General features: G+C 51.6%; 1 protein-coding gene across 3 annotated transcripts in view; it reads left to right on the forward strand.

Annotated features, from left to right (window-relative positions):
* CEP72 (centrosomal protein 72) overlaps nt 1-18,226 on the forward strand; it is a 32,948-nt gene extending 14,722 nt beyond the window's left edge. For all 3 annotated transcript variants that reach the window (XM_068531747.1, XM_068531736.1, XM_068531741.1), the window contains 6 exons: nt 1,164-1,342; nt 2,748-2,918; nt 4,619-4,887; nt 15,288-15,414; nt 16,608-16,719; nt 17,860-18,226. In XM_068531747.1, the coding sequence (XP_068387848.1) occupies nt 1,219-1,342; nt 2,748-2,918; nt 4,619-4,887; nt 15,288-15,414; nt 16,608-16,719; nt 17,860-18,013 (957 nt within the window). In that variant the 5' untranslated portion in view covers nt 1,164-1,218 and the 3' untranslated portion in view covers nt 18,014-18,226. The remainder of the gene's footprint in view (nt 1-1,163; nt 1,343-2,747; nt 2,919-4,618; nt 4,888-15,287; nt 15,415-16,607; nt 16,720-17,859) is intronic.
* Nucleotides 18,227-22,312: the final 4,086 nt, after the last annotated feature.

Here is a 22,312-nt window from a genome sequence, read left to right on the forward strand (position 1 = left end):
ATCGGAGTCTGATTTCATCCAGCATGTTTGCCGTATCTGAGTCTAGTTCTAATGCTTGCTCTTTTTCAATGTTGTTTTGGCTATTTGGAGTCCCTTGAGATTCCAGACGCATTTTAGGATGAGTTTTTCTGTTTCTGCAAAAAACGTCTTTGGGATTTTGATAGGATTGCACTGATTCCGTAGATTGCTTTGGGTAGTATTGACATTTTAACAGTGTTAAGTCTTCCAGTCAGTGAACGTGGGGTGTGTTTCCATTTATTTATATCATCTTTAATTTCTTTCAGCAGTGTTTTGCAGTTTACCTGTGCTTGATTATCTGAAGACTAAGTTACCACAGAGTTTAGGTGATCTGGTGCAGTGTCCTATTATCCAGAGGTGACAGTGGATACCCAGAGAGGCTGCATGTGTCCACTGTCAGGTTTCTGTGGTCAGACCCCGAAGGAGAACCAAGTCCCCTTCTTTCTACAGGGATCTGGAACACTTTCAGTATGAGAAAATAAGGAATATCATTCCTTGATCTCTCAAAGTACGATAAGGTGTCATAAAATCAATATTCATAGTATGTGATTGAGTTCTATCTTGAAGAGTGATTTCTTAAGCTGCCTTTGTTGGAAATGAGGTTCCCTGTGAGTGTTTACCTCTGTATGGAGGGACGTCCTATTCTAAAACCTCACATCTCAGTTGGTAGGGAAATATTTTCACTTAATGTGAAAATAGAAATTCGGAACACCACATCCTTGAACTTACTTTTTTGTTTGTTTGTTTTCTGTTTTTTGGCCACGCTATGTGGCATGGGGGAATCTAGTTCCCTGACCAGGGATCGAACCCTCACCCCCTGCATTGGGAGCATGGAGTCTTCGCCACTGATCCCCAGGGAGGTCCTCCTCGAGCTTTCTTGATCACACGTATGGCACTGTGGATGTGCTAGGAGATCCTAGCACAGGGGAGCTTCTTGGGACTTCTGTCCTTGAATGAATCCTGGCGTGGTGACCAGTTGTCCTGGCCGAGTCCGCTCCAACTTCACTGTGGTAGAGACACCAGCTCCTCCTCCTCGGAGACCTTGTGGCCGTGCTCGTGGTGTAGGCGCCTCCCTCCCTGGGTCTGTATGGGCTGGAGTGCTCTGTGGGCTGCAGTGCCAGCACTGGGTTTGCTTTTCTTTGCAGACCGCATCACTCCAGAGCCAAGTGCACTGACCCCTCGGCCAAGAAGGGCTTGGTCATGGACGCGGATGATGAGGCGGTCCTGAACCTCATTGCCGAGTGTGAGTGGGACTTGAGCAACCCTCCTGGGAGCATGAGTTCCAGCCAGCAGGAGCAAGAGGCCAGCTTCCAGAGCTCCCAAGGTAGGCTGCTGCTACACGGAGAGGGCCAGCGCCTGCAGCCTTTCTGGGAGGTTGATGCCTGCTGGCTTCAGAGTCCACGGCGGCCTTTTTTAGAGAGCTTACCTTTAAATGTAGAATCTTCATGGAGTCTTGTGCACTTGTAAATGTCAGTAATTTGGATCATGGAATTACAAAAGGAGAAGTCAGTGTATTTGAGGTGGATGTAGTCATGTTGCAGGGCTGTTTATATCAGGTTCCTCCTCAGATCAGTTACAGGGATAGAGAAGAAGTGAGATGTCTAAGCAGACAAGGAGGAAACGTCCTGTGCTGGAGGGAGTGAGTCCCTGCCGGCCACGAGGGGACTCCCGGCTCCAGCTGCACGTTGGTCAGGACGTGAGCCTTGATGAGGACGTGCACGTGAACTTCACGCCCTTTGCTGGGGCTCTTCCGCCAGGACTTGTGTGTGAGCTTCAGCTCCATTGCTGCTGCTTCTGAGTTGTGGGTTCCTGAGGGCTTTCCATGAAGATGCAGCGGGCTGGGGCTTCCCTGCTGCAGGACCACCTCTGCCTTGGCATCCCTGCCAGCTCCTGGGACTGTCAGTCTCTCTAACGCTGGCTCCCGTCCTGGGTGTGTGGTGGTATCTCTTGATGGTTTTAATTAGTGTTTCCTGAAAACAAGTCAACGACAGCCTCTTCATGCGCTCACATCTTCTTCTGTGGCATTTCTGTTCCTGTCTGTTCCCCTCTCCTTTTCTTTTCTTGGTGTTGAAGCATAAGACTTCTTCATGGTGTTTGAACACAAGCCCTTTCTCAGATATACGTACTGCAAGTTTCTGCCCCTGCTGTGGCTTGCCTTTTGTTTTCTAAACAGTGCTTCCAAGAGCAGTGTTATTTCAGTGAAATCCAGTTCATCATGTTTTCCTTCATGGTCGTGCTTTTCGGTGTGCTGCCCCTGCTGGTGGAGGGTTTCTCCCACGGACCGGTCCATGTGCTGGGGGTCAGTGCTTAGGTCTGAGAGCCGCTCTTTTGAGTGAACTGCTGGGTGTGGTATGAGATGGTCAAGTTGCCCGCCTGTCCCCCCACGTATGTCCAGTTGTGCCAGTGCCATTTGTTGAAAAGACTGTCTTTTTCTTCATTTTATAACCTTGGCGCCCTTGTTAATTCAGTGGGCTGGAGTCTCTGGGTTCTGTTGACCGTCGTGTCTGCCTTGATTCCTCGGCCGAACAGTTTCTCCGGAGTGGGGCTGGGTCACCCTCCCCTGGGGCGCTGCGGGTGGTGACCACTGCAGGTTCCCACCAGGGTGGGCTGGTGCTGTGTTACCCGCTCAGCCTTCTTTTCCCGTTTACCCCACGGAAGGAGTATACTTGACAGATATGGTACACTGTTGGAAGCCTGCAACAAAGCTTTTAAAATGTTTTTTAATGCAGCAGAGTCGCGGCCCCTGTCGAGTCCTGAGTCAGCACGGCACCAGTGCGGGGACGCCCTGAGGAAGGGCCCTGAGACGCGGAGGAGCGGCTCCAGCGGGGGCCGTGCGGGGCCGAGGACGCTGGACCAGCGCTGCGGCGAGCTCCCCCCGCGGCACTTGGCCCCACGTCCAGGTGAGCCCAGCCTCGCCGTCTTCTCTCCTCTTTTCTTCATCGTGTGTGTGCGCGTAGCTCTCCAAGATGTCTTAGGAAAGAATCTTCCCTATAAAGGGAAGTTGACATTTGTAGAACATCTGTGGTTTAGGTTCCTGGTCTGTGAGTATACACTCTCGCTCACACACAGTTTCTTCTGGATACATACATGGGCCCAGGTTATGACAGTGGCTACTGTTACAGTTTAAAAAATGAAAGACAAGGGAAATTAAATAAGTTAAATGAGAGTGTTGTTTGCACGAACATGGAAAAGGCGTCAGAAGCCTCCCAGCGTGAGCGAACCTAGCCCCTGCCTGAGGCTCGTGCAGGTGAGCCCATGGGGACTTTGGTGGGGCGTGGTGGTGGCTGCCCAGTGCCCCGTGGCCACTGCAGAGCAGGCCGTGGCATCGAGGCACCAGCCACATTTGCTCCGTGGCCTGAGACCGCACGCGTGTGTCCCTACACACGGATCCACACATGTATGTGTGCATGGGGATGCGTGGATGCGTGTTCGGGTCCCGGATCCTGTCCGGTGCACGTGGCGTATATTAGCGTCGTGTCTCAGGCGCCTGTGAGCTGGAACTGTTTCTGGGTCCTCCCGTCGTCTGCGTCCTGGAGGGTTTTGAAGCATTCAGACTGTGCTGCTGTGGGCCGGCCCCCAGTCCCAGCGTGGCTTGCTCTGCTGGGTCCTGGTGGCCAGGCTCAGCTGTGTGTCGTCTGGGGGGTGGGCTCGTGTGGAGGCCCTGGGCTGGAGGTGGGGGCAGGAAGGGCACAGGTCGCAGGTCAAGGTGAGGGAGCGCGGTGCTGCGTGGGTGGGGGCCAGGTCCCCGGGCTGGGGGCAGGGGACGGCATGGAGTGGCCGGTGGGCATTTGAGTTGTGGAGGGCGGGCGGTGGGTCCGTCTGAGTGGGTGCGGCAGACCCGTCCCGGCAAGGGGCAGAGGTGGCCTGCTGGCGCCGGTTGGGTGGACTTGGTGACGTATGGTGATGGACAGGGAACTGGGGGGAGGGCTGTCCGGGTGGTCTCTGACTTGGGCAGCCACATGACAGTGGTGTCCGTCCGCTCAGGTCACGAGCACTCGCGGCCCGAGTTTGCTGGGGACGCCCTGGGTGTGGCTCTGTTCACGGAGCCCTGAGGGGAGGCCTGGCCAGAGGGCAGCCTTTTGGGGCAGATTTGAGCCCGCGTGCCTGCAGAGTCCACGTGCAGGAGGGTCCAGGGCTCGGGCTGAGGGGCCTCAAGAGGAGAGCCTGCCCTGGGAGGAGGGCCCTGGGCTGTGGGGTGCCGGGCCCCGCGGTGCCCGGGAAGTGGCTCAGCAGCTGGGCAGGGAGGGTCTTAGATCCGACGCGTCGACAGCGTCTCCGGTAGGAACAAGTTATTAAATCCACTGTAACTTCCAGATCTTGTTACCCACTTGACTTATCTTTGTTATACATAGTTTTGGTGAGAGGACATACAATAAGTAGTCGATTCATTGGTCAAAGTTACTGCCTCGGTTTTGTCACTCTTCGGTGGATTTTGCATATTTGTGTGTGCACGTGCATCCGTACACAGGCACACGCATGCCTGCACATATGCTCACGGGCACACACACGCATGCATGTGCACACAGCTGTTTAAATTGCAGTGCCGGTCCCTGAGCCCAGGGTGCCTGGTGGTGAGGGCTCTGCCCCTTCTCTGTTGCAGACTCCACGGACACTGAGGACTCAGCCCCCTCTTCTCAGAAGTCAAGTTTATTGACGCAAAAGGGGTCAAATCCCTTGCCTGCTCTGGAAAAGTACAGGAAGCGAAGGGTGCCTGGCGGGAGGTTCCAGGCACCTGCGGACCAGGAGCGTCTGCGCTGCCTGGAGGAGAGTCTGAGCTGGCAGAGCGGTCCGGAGGGCTGGAGCGCGGGGCCCTGTTCCCACGCGGTGGCCTTGGGGCCCGAGCAGCGGAGGCCGCGCAGCGTGAGTGAGGTGAGCCAGGTGTGGAGGCCGAGGGGCCGCCGTCCTCTGTCAGGCCGCGTCTTCCATCCTCGGCGCTAACCACGACCCCGCGGTGAACGTAGCTCTTAGGTGAACTGCTCCGCAGCGCTGTCACCGCTCCGTTTTGTTAGAAGCGTGCTTCCGGGCTCCGCGCCTCTCCCGCGGTGCGAAGGGCCTCGAGGTGGAAGTGTCACCCCAGGGGGGCTGCCGGCCTACGCAGCCTCCTCGCCCCGCCGGCTGGAGCCATCCACGGCGCTCTCGGGAGCGGGAGTCCTGGGCGTGCGTCCTTTGGTTCTCGAAGGACACGTCCTCGTTCGGGAGTGGAAGTTCTCCCCCAGAGTCACCCAGAGCGGTTGTGGACGGTGCTTTGTCGCCCTTGTCACTGGCCCAGTTGGAGACTGAGACATTCTCAAAGTTTGAGACACCAGTGAAGACCACCCAGCAGACAGTGGGTGGCTTGCCCTCCGAGCTCGCGGGGCAGGGGGTTGGCCCTGCCACGTCACTCCCAGGCGGGCGGTGGGGGAGAGCGTCCCAGCAGAGAGGGGCGCAGGTGCCCTGATGGGGGCTGCGGCCCGGGGAGGCTGGGGGGTGGGGCTGGAAGGGGGCGTCCCACGAGGTTGGTGAGGGGAGCGCCTGGCCCCCTGTGGTTGGTCCTGAGCTGGAGACAGTAGAATCAGGGATGCTGGGCTCATCGTAGGTGGTGGGTGGCTTCCAGGGTGGCCGCCGCAGGCCGCGGGGCCGAGCTCTGCTTTCATGGCTGGTCTGGCCGCTGTCTGCTTGCCTCTTTAGTCTCTCACTGGATTGAGTGAAGGATGGAAAATGAGGATTTGCTTGAGTTGGGAATGTGCCTGGGCCTTCCCTGTCCCCAGACGGATGTCACCCCGGGCAGCGCCTCGCCTGAGGGACTGGGTCTTGCTGTGGGGTTGGGGCTTTGCAGGAGGGGCGCTGCCTGCGGTGCCCCCTCCTCTGAGTGCTGTGACCCTGTGGTGGTCGTCCTCTTGGAGAGGGCACGACCCTTCTGCCGGGTGGAAGGCAGAAGCCTGACCACCCTGGGGACCTCGGCTCTGTCTCCCGCGCCTGGTGCAGGTGCAGCTTCTGACGGAGGTGTTTGTGCTGATGGCGGCTCTCAGCCTCGGTTCTTGGGGGCCAGCGGCCGGCCTCAGGGTTCCCACGCTGACCGCTCCCAGGAGACGGCTGCCCCGCCCTTGGTGTGACCTCGGGCAGAGCAGTGTCCCCTCTGCGGGCATGTGTTTCCCGGTGCTCCGGGGGCTCCCGTGGGTGGGCAGTGATGCCAGGAGTGAGGGTCTGTCCCGGCTCAAGTGGCCCAGGTTGCTCCCACACTCCCTTCAGGGTCTCGCTGGCTGTTCCAGACGGTCTTTAGGAGAAAAGCCCTTTATTTGTGTAACAGTGGGGAGCCCCGGGCTGCGAAGGGCGGCGGGGCCTCGTCCCCAGCTCTGGCACTGCTGGCATTTACTCCCTAAATCCCGGACCCAGGAGTTGTTCCCTAGACACTCAGAAAGTGGGCAGGAGCCGTCCCCCTTTCTGCACTAATCCCTTAAAATTGGTGAAATAATTTCTGAACGGAAGAAACGAGAGCGTCGCCGTGAGTGCCGGGGACTCTGTGGTGCTGGCGTGGTCGGGCCGGGGTGGAGCCGGGGTGGCTCTGCTCAGCAGCTTGTGCCTGCACCGTCCCGGCCAGCCCTCCCGCTAGTCCTGTGTCGCTGCGCTGCACTGGGGGCCCGCTGGGCTCCAGTGACCGTTCAGGCCGAGACTAGTCTCCTCCCTCCGAGAGTCGCTGGGCCTGGTTCAGGAGGGCCCAGGACAGCTGCCCCTGGGAACCGACTGGTCTCCTGACTGTTACACTCGGGTGACAGTTTCGCCGCTCCTCCCGGTGTGAGATGTTGTCCCCGCCCCACGGATGTGGACACACGTGCGGGGGGCGGGGAGGTGAGTCCCATGTGCCGCCCCTGCGGGTTTGCGGTGTGTGAAGCGTTCATCGTGCTCGCAGGTGGCGGGATGAGGCGTCAGTGTGACGCGCACGCCTACTGCTGCATCACGCCCACTGGTTTCAGGCGCAGAAAAAGCCAAGGTCGTGGTTTGTTTCCGTGCAGGTGTGTACCAAACTGCACTTGGCCATGCCGCCCGGGAAGAAGGCCGCCCTGGAGGTGGCGCTCCTCGGCCTGGTGGAGGACAGGCACTGGGGTGGCTGCAGGCCCCGGCGCAGCAGTGAAGCGTTCCTCGTGAGCCGGCCCAGGGCTCTGCGGGCAGGTGCTTGCGCCCCACTGCTGGGCGCTGGTCCCCGCGTCTCGCTGGACCGCCTCACCGGCCTCACTGCCTCGCTGCGCTGCGGGGACTGTCCTGATGGTCCTGTCCACAGCGTCTGGGTTCTCGGGAGGTGGCAGACACGGAGGACTCCGCGCGGCCTGTGGCTGTCGTTTCCCACCTGCCGGCGCTCCGGGCTTCCTGGAGGTGTGTCATCAGCCAGTGGTGTTGGCATTGCTCTTCCTGGGTGTTTGCTTCTCCTTGCTCTGTTTTTATGTGGGGATTTGGAGAGACTAAAATGCTGCTGCTGTCTTCTCCGAACCCTCTGACCATTTGACTGAATGCAGGGCCCTGGATTTGCTGACCTTTTGGTGGAAATGACTTGAGGCCCAGGAAGATGGCCCCTCCCCAGAGAGGACTTGGGTTTTCTTCTGCCTGGTGCATGGGTACAGGGGCACACAGGGGACCCCACATCCAGAGTCGGGGTGTGAGATGGGGACATGCTGTGTCCCCAGGGCCACCTTCTCTTTCCCCTCAGCCTGATTGCGGCCTCACGTGTCCCAGGGGCAGCAGGGACCTGCCAGCTCTCTCCTTCCAGCAGACCCTGAGCTCTGCCTGGATCTCCCAGCTTAGCTGCACCAGAGGCCTTCCACTCAGTGTCTTGGCCCCTCAGCTTCTCCATCTGGAATCAGGATGCCCTGAGAAGCTGGCGCCCCTGGATTCTGACCCCATAAACCTACACCCTCTCAGGGCTAGCAGCAGGACTGTGTGCTTTCCCAGGCGTGGAGCTGCCAGACTGTTCGCACTGCAGGGCCAGGCCTGGAGCAGGAGCTCGGTGCTGTGTAAGAGAGCGTTCAAGCAGACCTTCCTAACGGTGGCCTTTCCCTGAGGGCCCTTTTCTCTAGGTCTCTAAAACTGTTGCTCTTTGCCTGTTGGTCCTCATCCACGGCTGGGGATAAAGAGGCCTGATGAGGTCATTTCAATGGTGTACGTGTCCCTTTTCCAGTCTCCATGCCAGTCAGTGTTTCTGAGCCATGTAGCCCGTGTTATTCAAAATGCATTGAACATGTTTTGTTTACACTCATCCTTTCAACATAAGTGTTGTAATAATGTTTGATTCTTACTTCTAGCTCAGGCAAGACACATTTTGTCATCTGTCCGAGAGTTCACAGCCACTCAGGACAGTTCAACAACGTGTGAATGAAGAAATTAGCTCCCTGACTATGGAAAATAAGTCTTTGCAGAGTCGCCTTGGTGAGCTAGAGCAGCAGTATAGTGTGAAGATGAGTGAGGTGGTGTCGGAACTCAGCGACACTCGGAGGGAGATGGTGAGTTAGTTCCGTTTGTTCACAGATGGAGCAAAATGTAGTTTTGACGCCACAGAATGAGGGTAGCTTCTCAACACTGCTTCCCCTTACAGCTGTCGGGCACAACACTGGGGCCCCTTCCTGCCCTTGCAGGATACAAACCCCCTCCCCAACCAGGCTCTCCTCACCCCCAGGGACTCCAGCTGCCCTTCAGGGATGCAGCATGACTCTGTCACTCCAGGACCCCTCATGACAGTGATTGCAGATGGCAGCATTGCCACTTGTCCCAGCTCTGCCTCTCCTGGGCGGCTGCATTCTGTTCTGAGAGAGGCCGAGTGGGAGAGAAAAAGAGAGAGTGAGGCTGGGCTGGAGGTGGAGTTTCTGTGGCCCCAGTGTTCCCTGGCCCAGGCTCCCCAGAACACTGGTGAGAGAGGTTCCAGTTACCTGGGTGACCTGGGGTCCCTGCTGCTGTCCTGTCTGCACCAGCCAGCTATGAGACCAAGGTGTCCTGTTGGACCTGTGGGAATTCCGCCACCAGGTGGCACTGAAGGGCAGCCAGAGCTAGCACAGTGTGGACCTGGCAGTGGAGCCCACTTCCTGGCTGAGGCTGCCCTCGTCCTTTGTAACCTCACCATGAGACCATCACTCACAAATGCCTACACTAAAAAGGAAGAAAGATCTCAAAATCTCAAACAACCTAACTTTACAGCTAGAGGAACTAGAGAAAAGAACAAACTGAATCCAAAGTAAGCAGAAGGAAGGAAATAATAAAGATCATAACAAAAATAAGAGAGTAGAAAAACAACAGGAAAAAAATTAACAAAACTGAGTTGGGTTTTGAAAATATACAAAACCAATAAACTCTTAGCTAGACTAAGAAAGATAGGAGATTCAAAATCAAAAATGAAAGAGGAGGCATTACAACGGATGCCTCAGAAATAAAAAGAGTCAAGGACTGGTTATATACAAGCATATTGGAGAACCTAGGAGAAATGGATAAATTCCTAGAAACATACAACCTACCAAGGCTGTATCAAGAAGAAATAAAACCTAAGAGACCAATAACAAATGAGATGGAACAGTAATCAACCTCTTAATAAAGGAAAGTCCAGGACCAGATGGCTTCATGGCTGAATTCTATCAAACATTCAAATAAGAATTAATACTTATCCTTCTTAAACTTTTACAAAAAAATAGAGGGAATACTTTAAACCTAATTTCATAAAGCCAGCATTGCCCAGATACCAAAGCCAAAGACACCACAGAAAAGAAAACTACAGGCTACTATCTGATGCACATAGATGTAAAAATCCTCAACAGAAGACTGGTATACCAAATTCAGCAACACATCATCACCAAGAGGGATTGTCCCCTGGAATGCAAGGTTGGTTTAACCTACACAAATTAATATGCTACATTAACTCATGGAAAGATAAAGACCACACAGTCATCCCAAGTGATGGAGATAGAGCATCTGAAAAAGTTCAACATCCATTCGTAAAAGAAAATTTCCTCAACACAGTAAAGGCCATTTGTGAGAAGCCCTTGGCTCGCCTCACGATCAGTGGGGGAGACTGAATGCTTTTCCTCTAAGACCCAGTATGAGACCAGGGTGTCCACTCTGCAGCTCCTCTTCCACTGGAAGTACAGCTGACCCTTGAACACGTGGGTTTGAACTACATGGGTTCATTTATATGTGGATTTTTTTAATAGTAAATACTATGGTACTACACAATTGGAAGTTGGTTGAATCCACGGACACGGAACTGCAGATTTGGAGGGCTGACTATAAATTATATGCAGATTTTCAGCTGCAAGGAGAGTCGGCACCCCAGCCCCCTGACCCGCCGTTGTTCAGGGATCAACTGTACTAGCAAGAGCAAGCAGGTGAGAAAAAGAAACAAAAGGCCTCCAGATTGGAAAGGAAGGAGTAAAGTTACCTCTATTTGTAGATGATGTGATCATTCATGTAGAAAACATTAAAGACTTTACAAAAGAAAATTAGAACAAATAAATTCAGTGAAGTTGCAGGATACAAAGTCAGCATAACAAAAATCATTCTTATTTCTTTACACCAATGATTGTTCCAAAACAATTCCATTTATAGCATCAAAAAGAATAAAATACTTAGGAATAAATTTAACCAAGAAGGTTAAAGATCTTAACACTGAAAGCTATAAAACATTGATAAAAGAAGTTGAAGAAGACAAATGAGTGGAAGGATATCCCATGTTCATGGGTGGAAGGTTGTTAGTGTTAAAATGTCCATACTGCCCAAAGACATCTACAGTCGCAGTGTAAGCCCTATAAAAATTCCAATGGCATCTTTCACAGAAATAGAAAAAACAATTCTAAAATTTGTATAATTATTTTTCTTTTAATTTGTATTCTTCTTTTTGTAGTTCCACAAAAGACCCCAAATCACCAAAGTGATCTTGAGAAAGAACAGAGTTTCAGGCATCACTTTCTGATTTAAAATTATATTACAAAGCTATAGTAATCATAACAGTATGGTCCTGGCATAAAAACAGACATAGATTACTGGAACAGAATAGAGAACCCAAAAATAAACCCACGCATATATGGTCAACTAATTTTTTTTTAAAATTTATTTATTTATTTATTTTTGGCTGTGTTGAGTCTTAGTTTCTGTGCAAGGGCTTTCTCCAGTTGCGGCGAGCGGGGGCCACTCTTCATCGCTGTGCGCGGGCCTCTCACTGTTGCGGCCTCTCTTGTTGCGGAGCACAAGCTCCAGACATGCAGGCTCAGTAGTTGTGGCTCACAGGCCCAATTGCTCCGCGGCCTGTGGGATCTTCCCAGACCAGGGCTCGAACCCGCGTCCCCTGCATCGGCAGGCAGACTCTCAACCACTGCGCCACCAGGGAAGCCCGGTCAACTAATTTTTGACAAGGGCACCAAGAATACACCATGGTGAAAGGATAATCTCTTCAGTAAATGGTGTTGGGAAAACTGGATGTTCACAGGCAAAAGAATGAACTTGGACCCTTATCTTACAGCACACACAAAATTCAACTCAGAGTGGATAAAAAATTTAAATATAAGACTTGAAACTAAAACTCCTAGAAGGGGCTTCCCTGGTGGTCCAGTGGTTAGGACTCTGTGCTTCCACTGCAGGGGGCGTGGGTTTGATCCCTGGTCGGGGAACTAAGATCCCGCATGCTGTGTGGTGCGCCCAAAAAAAAAAAAAAAAAAAAAAAAAAACCTCCTAGAAGAAAACGGGAAAAAAGCTCCTTGACGTGGCCTTGGCAGTGATTTTTTGGATGTAACACCAAAAGCAAAGGCAACAAAAGCAAAAATAAACTAGTGGGACTACCTCAAACTAAAAGTTTCTGCAGAGCAAAGGAAACCATCACCAAAATGAAAAGGTAGCCTATGGATTGGGAGAAAATATTTGCAAACCATTTATCCGATGAGGGGTTAATATCCAGAATATATAAAGAATTCATACAACTCAATAGAAAAAAAAAAAAGAAACCCAATTAAAAAATGGGCAGAGGACCTAAAAAGACGACATACAGATGGTCAACAGACATGTGAAAAGGATGCTCAGTATTACTAATCATCAGGGAAATGCAAATCAAAACCAGAGTGAGCTATCACTTCACACCTGCAGAATGGCTGTCATCAGAAAGACAAGAGATAACAAGTGGAGGATGTGGAGAGAAGGGAACCCTCGTGCACTGTTGGCGGGAATGTAAGTTGGTGCAGCCGCTCTGGAGAACAGTACGGAGGGTCCTCAAAAAATCTACAGTAGAACTAGCATATGATCCAGCAATCCCACTTCTGCGTATTTATCCAAAGGAAGTGAAATCAGGATCTGGAAGAGATACATGTACTGCCATGTTCACTGCAGTGTTATTCACAGGAACCAAGATGTGGAAGCAACCTAAGTGTCCTTCAGCGGATGAGTGGGTAAAGAAGACGCGGTGTATGTGTACAGTGGGACATTACACAGCTTTCAAAAGAAGGAAATCCTGCCATTTGCAACAATGTGGCAAACGTTGCTCGCCCATAGACCTCGAGGGCGTTATGCTAAGTGAAATAAGTCAGACGTGGAAAGAAAACAAACTCCATGATCTCATATATGGAATCTAAGAGTTGAGTTCATAGAAGCAGGGAGTAGAAGGGCGGTCACCAGCGGTGGGGAGGTGGGGGGTGGGGGGGGGGTGGGGAGATGGCGGTCCAGGGCACAGAGTGGCAGTTCTGCAGGTGACTAAGTCTAGGGCTCTAAAGCGTGCCTGATGATCACAGCTAATAAGACCGCACTGAATCTGGAAATCTGCTGAGAGAACAGATTTCCCGTGTTCTCATCACCAAAGAAATGGTTACTCTGTGAAGAGAAGATGTGTGTATTACCTTGACTGTGGTCATCACTATGTACATGCACATCAGACCATCGAAGGGGCACCTTAAACATGTATAATTTTTACTTAAAGACCATCGTGCATTCAGCATGTTGAGGTTTTTACCTCACTGATCATTATGGTTCAGTTTAATTGTATGGAAACTATTTAGAGTGTCCTTTCTTTTTATTTTTATTTATTTATTTGTTTGTTTGTTTGTTTGTTTGTTTGCCAAAATAAGTAAATTTGATTCATATAGTATAATTGTTCTTTTTGGTCAAGCTCGTATGTCGTCAGGGTTGAGTGTGTGGGCCGTGGAGTTAGGCTGCCCGGTGTGAATCTGGTCACTCCTGTGCCATGTGATGGGCCCACGCCTGTGCCCTGATCTCTCGGGGGCTGCTCAGGTGACACCTGTGTGCTCAGTGGTGTCGGCGTTTCCAGGGAGTGGTCCTCCCGGTGTTGCCGTCCCGTGTTGGTGCACCTCCTGGCCTGTTCTCTGCCTTTCCCTCCACGCAACTGCCGTCACCTGACACCCTGCCTGCCATTAACCCCTGTCAGTCCCCTGAATGTGTGATGCTTCCTCTCGTGCTTTTCCCCTTTGTACCTGCTCTTTCTCTCTCTTATTCTGCTTTGTCTGACGTGAGCGTAGCCACCGCAGCTTTCTTCCATTAGTGTTGCTATAGTGTATCTTTTTCTGTCCTTTTAATTTATTGGTGTGCTTGTATTTAAAGTGGGCTCCTTGTAGGCAGCATACACTTGGGTCTTGTGTTTTTTATCTAATTAACAACCTCTCCCTTTTATTTGCAGTAGACTTTTTTTAAAAATTCAATTGATTTAAACTAAAAAGCAGGAACGGTTCACCCACTTCTCCCACCCCTAACCTCTGCTTCTGGCAGGCACCAAGTTCTCTGTATGTGAGCTTCACTTTGTTTGTTTGTTTTAGATTCCACATATGACTGAGATCATATGGTACTTGTCTTTCTCATCGTATACATATAGCACATCTTCTTTATCCATTCATCTATTGGTGGGCACTTAGGTTGCTCCATATCTTGGCTATTGTAAGTAATGCTGCTATGAACATGGGGGGGGTGCACATATCTTTTCAAATTAGTGTTTTTGTTTTCTTCAGATAAGTACCCAGAAGTGGAATTGCTGGATCTGGTAGCTCTGTTTTTAATTGTCTGAGGAACCTCCATACTGTTCTCCGTAGTGGCTGCACCAATTTACATTCCTACCAACAGCGCACGAGGGTTCCCTTTTCTCCACACCCGTGGCAGCACTTGTTATCGCTTGTCTTTTTGATGAAGCCATTCTGACAGGTGTGGTGACACCTCACTGTGCTTTTGAACTGCATTTCCCTGATGACTAGTGAGGTTGAGCACCTTTTTATGCGCCTGTTGGCCATCTGTATGTCTTCTTTGAAAAAATGTCTGTTCAGGTCCTCTGCCCATTTTTAAATCAGATTGTTTTTTTCACTGTTGTGTGAGTTCTTTATGTATTTTGGATATTAACCCCTTATCAGAGAAATGGTTTGCAAATATTTTCTCCCAATCCGTAGGCTGCCTTTTCATTTTGTTGATGGTTTCCTTTGCTGTGTAGAAGCTTTTTGGCTTCTGTCCCGTGGTTAAGAGGGTGGGCTGTAGGGATGGCAGCAGGTACTGAACCAACCCCCTGTGTTAGGTTGTCTGTTGCTGCATAACAAGTTACCCCCAGTCACACCTCAAACAGCACACGCTTACCCTGTGCAGTCTCTGTAGTCAGAGCCCAGGGCAGCTGAGCCGTGTGTCCTGGGGCCTCCTGAAGTTGCTGTCAGGCTGTCACTCGGGGCTGTGGTCTCCTCTGAAGGCTTAGCAGGGTGCAGGCCCTCCACGGCCATTCCAGGCAGCCCCGCAAGTCCTCGCGATGCGGCAGCTGGTGAGCAGGGTGCCACGTGGTGGCTTCTGTGTGTTGTGTGTGGCGGGGACGGGTCTTCTCCCCGGGCGTGAGCACCCTCTGTGCTCAGTCCCCCCGTTTGTAAAATGGGAGTGAAAGTAGCCACGGGGTTGCTGGGAGACAAGTGTCTGAAGTGTCTGGTGCTTATCGTCTTATCAAGACAGAGATCCTACACAAAGCTTCATTTTCAGAGGCATAAATGAAAAATAGTGAAGTGGTACTGGCATCCTCTGGGTGTCTGCACACAAATGGCTCTTGCATCCAGGAAGGGCTGCAGCCCCAGCCTGCCTGGTCACTGGGCAGTGCGTCGTCCCCATGGGCATAGCAGGCCTGTCAACCCGGAAACAGAGGACCGTGGATTTGGGGGTTTGGGCAGATGAGTAGTGGCACCCCTTCCCCTTACAGTGTGCAGTTTGGGACCATTTGGATCCAGACAGACGGGCCCCAGATGCCATCTTTGTAGCGATGCAGTCTGCACAGAGTTTGACTCGTCTGTTTGGCATGCGTTGCTCTGTGTCTGCAGGATCACCTGAGGCAGCATCTGGACAGAACTCTGGAGGAAAGCAGTAGCTTGAAGTCTCTTCTGTTCAGCGTGAAAAAAGAAGTGAGAAACACTGACACTCCATCCACACTGAACTTGCAGATCACTGGTGAGTTCATGGTTTACTTGTATGTGTAAGAGTGAGGATTTCACAGGATTCAGACTCAGCAAGTGCAGTGAAGCGGGGTCAGAGCCCCCAGCCCTGCCAGGGCAGGCACGCGTGCCAGGACCGTCTCTCTGAGCTGCTGAAAGGCCACGGGGCCCTCCCCGGGGCGTCCTTCTCCTTGGTTACGGCTCCTTCCAGACCCAGGTCATTTTTGTTTCCCTCTTCACTGTCTTGGATTCTATTTTGCCAGTTTTGCAAAAGTGCCCTTGGGATTTCAAGGTGGGGTGCAGCCTGCTCTGGGGTAATGTGAGGTGACGTGGGGTCCCACAGGGGCTTCAGCCTGAGTGTCTGCTCCAGTCTGACCTCTTAGGGGCCTGAAACTTCTTCCTAAAGGACAGGGTGGTAAGTATCTCAGGGCGTGAGCACAGTCACAGCCGAGACCCTCCGGGGCCCGCCGCTCGGTAACCGTCCCCTCAGCCTTTCACCCCAGTCGTGTCGGCTGCCAGGGTCTTCTTCCTGAAGGCCCAGCTGTCCAGCAGCAGATCCAGCCTAGGACCTCCGGCTGGCGCCAGGCCCACCTCCACCTGTCTCTGCTCCACGCCGCACGCGCCCCTCAGGGGTGCCCGGAGGGCAGAGTCCCGGGGCTTCATCCCCAACAGCAGGGGCCGGCGCTGGGCCCTGGGTGGGACGATTGCAGGTGGAGAGGGGGCTGCTTTGCTCACCCTGATGACCTTTTCCCGTGTTTCCCAGGTGCGCTTTAAACTCTAGAATCATTCTAGTATCCAGAATGTGGGAGTGTTGGGACTTCCCTGGTGGCGCAGTGGTTAAGAATCCACTTAACCTGCCTGCCAATGCAGGGGACACGGGTTCAATCCCTGGTCTGGGAAGATCCCGCATGCTGCGGAGCAGCTAAGCCCATGCGCCACAACTACTGAGCCTGAGCTCTAGAACCCGCGAGCCACAACTACTGAAGCCCGCACGCCTAGAGCCGGTGCTCCGCAACAAGAGAAGCCACCGCAGTGAGAAGCCTGCGCACCGCAACGAAGAGTCGCCCCTGCTCGCCGCAACTAGAGAAAAGCCTGCACACAGCAACAAAGACCCAACGCAGCCAAAACTAACTAAATAAATAAATAAATAAAATTTTAAAAAAATGTGGGAGCGCATTTCACTGACTATCGCTACTTCTTTCCCATCAGGACTTCAGACAAGTGTGGAGCGGCTCTCCGGTGAGATTGTGGAACTGAAGCAGCATCTGGAGCACTACGACCGGATCCACGAGCTCACCCAGATGCTGCAGGAGAGCCACAGGTGCCTGCCCGGGGCAGCGGGCCGGTGGTCCTGAGCCCACGCGTGTCGCTGGGTTGACTTGGAGCTTGTGTGAGCGTCCCCGTCTTACTGAGCAGCGAGGTCCTTCCTGCTGCAGCTTCCTGCGAGGTGTTAAGGGGGGGACGAGGGGCGAGGGAGAGGTGGTGCAGTGTCCTGGAGGCCTGCGCGTGCCCCCTCGGTGTGGTTCTCGGCTGTTCTCGTAGAAACGTGAGGATTCCACCTTTGCCCCTGGCTCAGATTTTGTGAAGAGACCTGCGTGCTGGCAAGCAGGTGGGGCTGCGGAGGGGAAGCCGGCGGCAGTGGGGGGCAGGCCTGAGGGCAGCACTCCCGCCCCACCCTCCCTTTTCCTCTGTTCTCCCCCTGCCCCCTTCTCACTGTCGGGCGAGGTCACCACACCTGCCCTGCCACAGCCGGAGCCGGCTGTGACCTGGTGGCGATTGGAGGCCACAGGCCCCTGGGCCCGTCCCAGCACAAGCCCCGTGGGGAGGGCAGGCAGGCCGCGGGCGGGTGGGCTCCGTGGGCTCGGTGTGGGCACAGCAGGGCCGCGGCGCCTCTCGGAGCAGCAGGCGGGTCAGTGCTGAGCCTCCGCCTGGCCCGTGGCTCTCCCGGTGTCCCGGCACACGGGGCTTGTCGCTGGGGTGGCCAGCGTCGTGGAGAACGGGGCCCCGCGCTATCTGTGGCTCGCGGTGCCATGGAGGCCCCTCAGTCAGTGCCAGCTTGGTGAGCTGGCAGCTTGGAGACGGGGTCGGCAACGTGCAGCCCCCCTTTCCTGCTGAGATTCCTCCAGAGTTAAAAACGGTCACAGCAGTAAAAAACCCAGGACTTTCCCATTGTGCTGTGTCCGTGTCGGAAGTGCATTTGACTGCGAGTTAGAACTGTTTCCATCCTTGGACCTTCTCTAGAACTGGAACACTGTTTTCTCGCCGTGAAGATGGAGTGTTCTTGTCAGAGCGTCGAGGGGCCTCCCCGCCCCTTCAGCTCCCGCGCCAGCGGGGCGCCTGCCGGGCCGGGGCCGGGGAGACGCAGCCCCGCCAGGCGAGGGGCGGCAGCAGGGCAAGCGGGAGGGCCCCCGGGGCGGGGACGGGGCCCGGGGCTGAGCGCCGTCCCCCGCCTCGTCTCCAGGTCCCTGGTCAGCACCAACGAGCACCTGCTTCGGGAGCTGGGCCGGGCGCGGGCGCAGCACCAGGCCGAGGCGGAGCAGCTGCGCTGGAGCTACAGGCAGCTCAAGAAGACCACGGCCCCGTTGCCCAGCCACCCGCCCGCGCCCGCACCCTGAGCGCGCCTCTCTGCGGGCGCCTGTCTTCGGGGCCTGCGCTGCGGGCTCCAAAGTGTCCTGAGGAGGCAGGCTCATCCAAGCCCTTTACATGTCTCGAGACAAACAGGTCATTACTTTTTCATCAGATATCTTGAGACAAAGAAGATGCTGTATTTTTCTGCCTAACGTGCAAGAAAGCAGCTCTGTAGGATGGTTAAAGAAAATAATTTATTGTGTAACAAGCAACCCTTATTTAATAAACTAATACATTGTTCTAAAAAGTGGCTCGTTAATTATAACTGAGCGCGTTTTCTTTTATGAAATAAGCTGTGCAGCATGGTTGATGAGCAGGAACTGCAAGATCTGAGACTAAATACAAGTAGCACTTAGAGCTGTGAAGAATAATGTTTGTGGCATTAACACCCACAGGAGAAATACCCGCCCAAGCCCCGCTCTCCTTGGTTTGCAGTTCATTTCTGAAAATTATGTCCTAACAGGGCATAAGATTAGATTTTTAGATTGGAAACGTTATATCTTAGGTAATACGTGCTTTCTTTGGTGAAGCGAAGTGACCGTTGAGAGTGCCGTGCGGTGGACTTAGGGAGCAGAGCTGCAGGTGGAGAGCAGGGGCTGGCGTGGGTCCTGGGGCTCAGGAGGAGGCTTGCCTTCAGGTCGCGTTGTGTTTTTGTAACTTCACAGGGAAGTCGGTATGGGGGGTGGGTGTTTCATCATCAGATTTTTTTTTTTTTTTATTTAAAGATTTTCTCATGAATCCGTTTTCAGCTTGTAGAAGATTGTCGCCGTGCTGTTACTTTATGTTTGTCGTTTGGGTTACGTTGAGCTTTTTGGACCCGAGTTTGTATTTTTCGTCAAATGTGGAAAGTTTGGGCCACAATTTCCTGTTATTTCTCCCTTGACCCGACCCGCCTCTCCCATCCTCTCCCCCCTGGCACTCCAGTGACGCCACGTCAGCCCCTGGGTCTGGCCCCCCCTTTCCCTAATCTTGGGTCTTTTCCTCCTTAGTTCTCTAGGAGCTTCGGTTGGGTGGTCTTTGTTGTCCCGTCACGGAGTTTACTGCTCTCTCCTCCATGCGCCTGATCTGCTGTTGGGCTTGTAGACTGAATTTTTAATTTTAGAAATTGTATATTTCTTCGTTCTAAAATTCCATTTGGTCCTTTTTTACAAAAAGGAAAGAAAACCTTTTTTATAAAGGTTTTATTTCCCATTATGTTCATGTTTCATTTAACTGCTTAACCATATTCTGGGTAGCTTTACTACAGATCATCTGGAACTGTTTGCAAAGTGGTGACACCAGCTAACACTGCCGCTGGCAGGTGTGTGGGGACACCTGCTGGCCCTCGTGCCCCACACTTTCAGTCAGGCTTCTAGAAGTCTGCCTCCTAGCGAGTCCTGCATCTGCTGCCCTGTCGGCCAGGGTGAGCACCTGGCTTGCCAAGGTGCGGGTCAAGGCTTTTCCCTAGTCTCCTACCGGATAGCCTGTCTCTTAACTTGTAGAAGTTATTTATAGTTCTGGATGCTAGTACTTTGTGGATTATGTTTGAAAATAGCTTTTTCTTGTCTTTCCACATTTTAATGGTGTGTTTTGATGAGAAATTTTAAACTTTTTTTTAAAGTTTTTTTTTTTTTTTTTGATGTGGACCATTTTTAACGTCTTTATTGAATTTGTTACAGTATTGCTTCTGGTTTTTTGGCCGCGAGGCATTGTGGGATCTTAGCTCCCCGACCAGGGATCGAACCCACACCCCCTGCATTGGAAGTCAAAGTCTTAACCGCTGGACTGCCAGGGAAGTCCCAATTTAAACTTTAATAGGATGCAATTTATCAGTCTTTTTCATGATGATTTTTCTGTTTGTGGTCATAAAATATTCCATGTATCTTCTAAAAGAGCATATAGTTTTGTCTGTTTTGAGTATTAGATACATATTCTACCTGGAATTGACTTCTGTGCACGTTGTGAGGGTTAAGGACCCAGTTCCGGGGTTTTCACGTGTAGGTCCAGTTGCCCAGCGTCATCCATTCACAAGACTCGTTGGTCATAAGTGATTCGTGTGTCTGTTCCCCCCGCTGGTGTCCGGTCCGTCCCTGTGCAGCACCAGACTCCGTAGGTCAAGACCTCCCACCCCATGTCGGGATGTTTGGGCTACTTTTGACCCTTTGAATTGCATAAGCTTTAGAATTAGCTGGTTAAGTTGGGATTTTGTTTGGGATTGCGTCGGTCGGTTTGGGAAGAGTTGACATAGGTAAATATTGGGTCTTACAAGCTGTGACTGTAGTATCTGTGTCCACTTATTAGATCTCCTTTAATGTACGTTAATTATAGTTCTATAATTTTCTCCATGGAGGTCTTATGCATCTTTTATGTTTATTCCTAGGTTTTCCTTATTTTGTGATGCCATATCTAAAAGATGTATTTTTGAAATGTGTTTGTTTGTATTTTATGGAAATAGAATTGATTTTTTGTACATTAATTTTACATTCAGAGATCTTGTTAAACTCGTAGTAATTTGCCTGTAGCTGTGCTAGACTTTCTAGTACAGTCACGCCTTCTGTGAGTAATGGCTTTTCTTTTCTCCGTTCCATTCCTTTACTCTGGGTTTTTACTTTATGTTTTCTTTTCGGTTTTGTTTTGAGTTTTGCTCTTCTGTGCTGGCTGGCACGTCTAATATAATTGTGGATTATACGTGGTAGTAGAGCGGGCATCTGTCTTGTTCTGGGTATTAAATCAAAGGGGAGCTTTTACCACTTCACCACTAAATTTGCAATCGGTTTTTTGGTAGGTGGCCTTGCTCCTTCTGTTGTTAATTTGCTAAGAATTTGTCATCATGAATGGATGAATAAGACACTTTTCTGCCACTATTGAGATGACCATATGATTTTTCTCCCTTGTTCTATTAATATGGTTAACTGCAGTAAATTTCTGGAATAAGCACAACTTAGTGATGATGGGCTTTCCTTACAGACATGTTGTTGTACGTGGTTTGTGGATGTTTTGTGTAGGATTTTGTGTTCCAGGTGTGCCACTTCATGTCCCCCTGGGCAGTGAGATTCTCTGGGCCTCCGTGTCCTGGTTTGCAGGGCCTGCCTCGCAGGCCACCGTGAGGGTCGAGTGACCTGTGAGCGCGGTCCCAGACAGGCCCCCCACGCGGCCGGCACAGCGTGAGTGTGGCTCTGAGAAGATGTGGTACGTCCGTCTCCAGGGTGACATTTGCCTTTGTGATGCTGTCCTTGTTGGTATTTGCATCTACCTGTCCTCTATTCCCAGGAGAATTTGTATAAGATTGTTTCTTCCCTGAATGTTTGGCGGGACTTGCCCATGGAGTCATTTGTGCCTGCAGTGTTCTTTGTGGGGAAATTTTTTAAAAGTTTTATTTATTTTTCATTTAGTTGATTTACAATGTTATGTTAGTTTTTGCTGTACAGCAAAGTGGTTCAGATATATATATATATATATATATATATATATATGTACTTTTTCATATTCTTTTCCATTATGGTTTATCACAGGATATTGAGTAGAGTTCCCTGTGCTACACAATAGGACCTTGTTGTTTATTTTATATATAGGTAATGTTTATCTGTTAATCCCAAACTCCAAATTTATCCCTCCCCTCTACCATTCCCCTTTGGTAACCACAAGTTTGTTTTTGGTGTCTGTGAGTCTGTTTCTGTTTTGCAAAAAAGTTCATTTGTATCATTTTTTTTAATTCCACATATAAGTGATATCATATTTATCTTTCTCTGACTTAACTTCACTTAGTATGACAATCTCTAGGTCCATCCATGTTGCTGCAAATGTCATTATTTCAATCTCTTTTTATGGCTGAATATTCCATTATGTATATGTGCCACATCTTCTTTATCTATTTCTCTGTTGATGGACATTTAGTTTGCTTCCATGTCCTGGCTATTGTAAATAGAGCTGCATTGAACATTGTGGTACATGACTCTTTTTGAATTATGGTTTTCTTAGGGTATATACCCAGTAGTGGGATTGCTGGGTCATATGGTAGGTAGTTCTATTTTTAGTTTTTTAAGGAACCTCCATACTATTCTCCATAGCGACTGTACCAGTTCACATCTTGTGGGGAGACTTTTGACTTGATTCAGTTGAATTATGGTTCGGCAATGCCGCAGAACGGGTTCTCAGGGGCCGTCCATGTGCCTCCCCTATAGCTGGTTTGGGGCCATGTGACCAATTCTGCAAGTGAAGGAGGCATGTCTTCAGGGCCCAGCAGAGAAGAGCTGGTGGCCGCCCCAGTGGCACCCCTCCCCCCGGGCCCCAGCTGGGCTCCGTGTGAG

The sequence above is a fragment of the Eschrichtius robustus genome, chromosome 2 (assembly GCF_028021215.1).
Source record: "Eschrichtius robustus isolate mEscRob2 chromosome 2, mEscRob2.pri, whole genome shotgun sequence".
Classification (NCBI taxonomy): Eukaryota; Metazoa; Chordata; class Mammalia; order Artiodactyla; family Eschrichtiidae; genus Eschrichtius; species Eschrichtius robustus.